Consider the following 4,370-nt stretch of genomic DNA (forward strand, 5'->3'; position numbering starts at 1 on the left):
ATACATATAAATAATTATATTAATTTTATATATAGTAATTATACTTATTGATGAAAGAAGTAATATTTACATAAAAACTGACTATTACTACAGAAGAAATGTAGTAGCTTATTCCACGTAGTATAATACGAAAAATTTTTCATTAATATCTCGGACAGTTTTCATTTCCCGAAATTAACATTAAGTGTAGCATAACACACTATACATATTTGTATAGCATACACGTTTGTACTAGTTGAAAATATTCAACATGTCACTAGTGATTTGCGTATTATAGGTTAGGAATCACAGTTTTGAACAATCCGTAAACAGAGTATGTATTTCTAATATATTTTCAAAAATATCACTTATCAAAGTATTATAAACATTGAACTTTTTGAGTAGCAAATATTTTCATAATTATCACTATAGAATGTATATAATAATAAGAAAAAATATAATTTAAATAAGTTAGATAGATAGAATATCGATCAACTATATTTGAGGTTATATTCGAAAAATTGTTTTCAAAGAGAAATTTTTAGAGACACTTCATAAACAACTTTATCTTGCTTTTTGATTTAAAAGAAACTGTTATATTTATTTTAGATAAAGTTAAATTAAAAATATTTATATCATCGATGTGTTTGAAAATAACCTGATATTATTTCACAGTCAGGAGTCTCATATTTATACAAGGTAACACATTCATTCAAAGCTGATAACGGTTCTTGAAAAATAATATATCGTGTTTAAACTGACCTAATGTTCACTCAAATTCCTTGAAAAACTTGGAAAATTTGACTAAATTACCTTCCATAATTATTAATTTAAAACTGTAATTGAACTGAAAGCAGTAATTGTTCAATCGTGGAAAACAGTAACAACGTACATATAACGCAAAATTGGAGAATGTAGTAAATATTACAAGAGCTATAATAAAAATTATTTGTAGCAATAATAATTCCTTAAATTACTATATACATTATAGCAAAGAAATAATCGAAATAAAATGACCTTTATTTGACCCCGAAATATTTACGAAAAAATATTAAAATGTATCGAATCTCTCTGTAAGTAAAATTGATTAATTACGTTAAATTATCACACCCATCTTCACAAACTCACCTTCCCAATACAAAGTTTTCCTATCAAACAACTATTGAACACAAAACTAAAAGAGGTTCATAATCAATATCCTTAAATATAATATCTTAAGGTATAATCAAAAGGTATAATATTAAAGTATATATCATAAGGTAAAGTACATATTAAAATTTTAAAACATTCTTATCTAACATATCCAATGTAACTTTATAGTAGTTATATTTTTAAAAATAACGTATGCACTTCTTTCGTTTACATGTCACTAATGTGCAAATTGTAGTTATATACTTTTTTATTTGTTTCCGACTGATATTCTTAAACTCTTTACACTCGAAGACTTTCTCGCAATAGAGAAAACGTATTTAACCTATACAACTGTTTTATCCTAGTATCCTAGTTACGATATTCTGACTCTCCGTCGGTAATACAGGTCCATACTAGAATAACCCGAAACTAAAACATCGTTATGTACAAGGATCACATAGGACTTCAATCAAGCTTATTAACATGTAATATTTATACAATTCTTGTTACCGACGAAGAGTTAAATCTTCATAAATCTTCAGAATTATGCAGAATGGTGACTAACAATTGCCTTCCGACTGGAAAAGATTTATCTTCAACTGGTAACGTAACATTAAATTGATTAAGAATAAATATTGGTAATGTATATCAAATTATTGTATATATATTAAAATTTAAAAAATCTAATTCCACTTCAGTTACTAATAAAAAATATAGTTTTTGTTTGCAAACTATCATAGTACAATTAATGTAATATCAGATAGTAAATAACAAATAGCAAATATACTACATATATAATAGAAAGGTACATTACCAATCGAAGGTTAATACATCAAAAATACGGTGAAAAATAAAGTAAGGCTCTTACTTATGAAACACCTGCGTTACCCATGAGATTCTCGCGTGAAGAAAAATTATTCGAGTATTTCAATATCTCATGAGATACACGAGATACTAGAGATACTTGATGCGAGAATTAAAACGGAAAAAGAGTTTCAAGTTTCAATAAATTGACGCGAAAGTGGCTTTTCCTTTCAAGATTTGAAATTGACTAACAATGTATAGTAGTGCCTGCTTTAGCATCCGAAGTTTTGCTCACTTTAGAGTCCATTGCTACCTCCGCCATTTTTTGAAAATTGAATTGAACTCCAAATATTAAACTTGCTCATGTCTGTATAAATAATCCGTTTCCAAAATGTTAATGATTTATTTATGTAAGTACTTGTGAAGTTAAGTATTTTCTTTATATCTACTTTATTGATGCAGAGTTTAGGTTAGGTACTCGTTACTCGTGTGATATATCCTTAGTCTGTAAGTTTATTTGATATTGTTGAATAGAGGTTACCAGTCCTTGCCTATAATTCTGCTGTGATTTTAAGCACACTTTCAAATGGATTTTCTTTCATTTTCTTTATACTAAATCTTTCATTTCTTTCAGTTAACTTACCCGAACTTCCAAAACCAATTTTTTACCACTTCACCAATCTCGAAAAATTAATTCCTACTTTTTCATAATTTAATTACAATTTTTCTTTTCTCTACTGTAGTTTCTTTTTATTTTAACGCTCATTGTGATAAAAATTATGATGAAATTCTACAAAGTAAAAGAAATCTGGGTTTCCCCCAATGTTTTGATTTTTATTATCATCAATAGATGCATGAATATTTTTAAACGAAATCAACTAATGATCATAATTAATTTCGTAACAATAACCGCTTAGAATAAAATAAAATTCTTTTACAAATCGTCGTTTCTTTTACATCCACTAAAATTTATTATTTATTATTTATATTATAATGTTGGCCAAAAGTACCCTTTTCTGTGTTTTCAACCACCATCGAACAAGTTACACTTAGATGCAAGAACTACCAAAAAAGGAATGTCCTTACACTTTTTTCTTGCTGATTTCCTTACTTCATTTGACATTAGAGATTCGTCTGTTGTATTTTTGTTTAAGTCATAAAAAAATTCGTACTATTTGAAAACTGAATTAATTTCCTAACTGTCTATGTGCCTTCTGTGATTGTATATACTTAAAAATTATTTAATTCCCAAAGCTAAAATTTTATATTTGCACCAATTCGTCCAACCCCTTCTTCCCTCAAAATTTCGTCAACCGGCCGCGAGTGTCATTCCAATTAATATCCAGGTCTTTATACAAATAAATCTTCAATTGTAAATGAAGAATAATAAAATTCGCTAAATAAAAACGATGTGTACCTCATAACCACAAGTTTGGCTGACTTTTCTTCGTATGCTCGCTGATTCTCCATAGATGAACAACAGCAAAAACAAAATCAACGGAAGCAAACTGTTAGGCCACAACATAGTCGATACAGTATTAACTCTCACTCACAACTAATGAAATAATCACCGACTCTTTTATTTATACCGTTACTTCGCGATGACGTCCCGCGACTGCGCCGAAGAGAAAAGTTCGCGGTTACCGATCGATCAGTGGCTTTTATACAAATACGAAAATTATCCGTCAAGTTCGATACATTTCACTTATTATCGGTTTTGTATGTACACAGTGGTAGATAAGTATTGACGGAAGCACAGAACAGTATGTCTGATACAAAGTATTTACTTTGTTTTTAATCAGATCAGTTGACGGGACAACAAATTTTTTCTTTTGTCTGGTGCGTTGTTTAGTGGTATTTTTGTACGTTTTATCGTTTCGAAAAGGTAGGATGTAATTGTATGTACTATTAGAGATACTAAAGCGAGGTTAAAAATATTGAGGGAAGAAATATTTTATCGTTCATGTATGGTAGACCTGTTCTCGTGCGGGTCCCTTCACATTGTTTAGTCCCCCCCTCCCTCCGACAATTATATGTGACTGCGATAGGTCAGAAAGAGAGTAACGCTACTCCCCACCACCATGTGCAGTCATTGACACTATACATCACCCAAGAACAAATAGAAACTATCATATGATAGATGATGGAGGTAGAGTGGGGGAAACTCTCTGAGTTTAACTGATAGTTTAACTTGTGCAGGCCGTAACACATAGGAATAGAACATAGGGATATTCGCACTGGATGATTCCCTTTACCCCTGTATCCCTTAGAGTTTATGTGACCAGTGTCTTCTTTCCATCTCTGCATAGTAATTATTTAACTTGTACAATAAAAGGCTTGTCCAATGTATGAGTGTGTCAAATGATACGTTAGAATGGGGTAAATATTCACAAACCGTGGTTATTAAAATTTTGTCGAGTGTATAAAATTAGTATAGAATATTGTACTATAGTTAG

The 4,370-nt window shown here is 29.7% G+C and overlaps 1 protein-coding gene across 2 annotated transcripts in view; it reads right to left on the reverse strand.

Moving 5' to 3' along the window:
• The window catches only part of LManII (Lysosomal alpha-mannosidase II), a 21,662-nt gene extending 18,141 nt beyond the window's left edge, over positions 1-3,521 (reverse strand). For both annotated transcript variants that reach the window (XM_017912147.1, XM_017912146.1), the window contains exon 1: positions 3,332-3,521. In XM_017912147.1, coding sequence (XP_017767636.1) covers positions 3,332-3,439 — 108 coding nt within the window. In that variant the 5' untranslated portion in view covers positions 3,440-3,521. The remainder of the gene's footprint in view (positions 1-3,331) is intronic.
• Positions 3,522-4,370: the final 849 nt, after the last annotated feature.

The sequence above is a fragment of the Eufriesea mexicana genome, unplaced genomic scaffold, assembly GCF_001483705.2.
Source record: "Eufriesea mexicana isolate 0111107269 unplaced genomic scaffold, ASM148370v2 scaffold325, whole genome shotgun sequence".
Classification (NCBI taxonomy): Eukaryota; Metazoa; Arthropoda; class Insecta; order Hymenoptera; family Apidae; genus Eufriesea; species Eufriesea mexicana.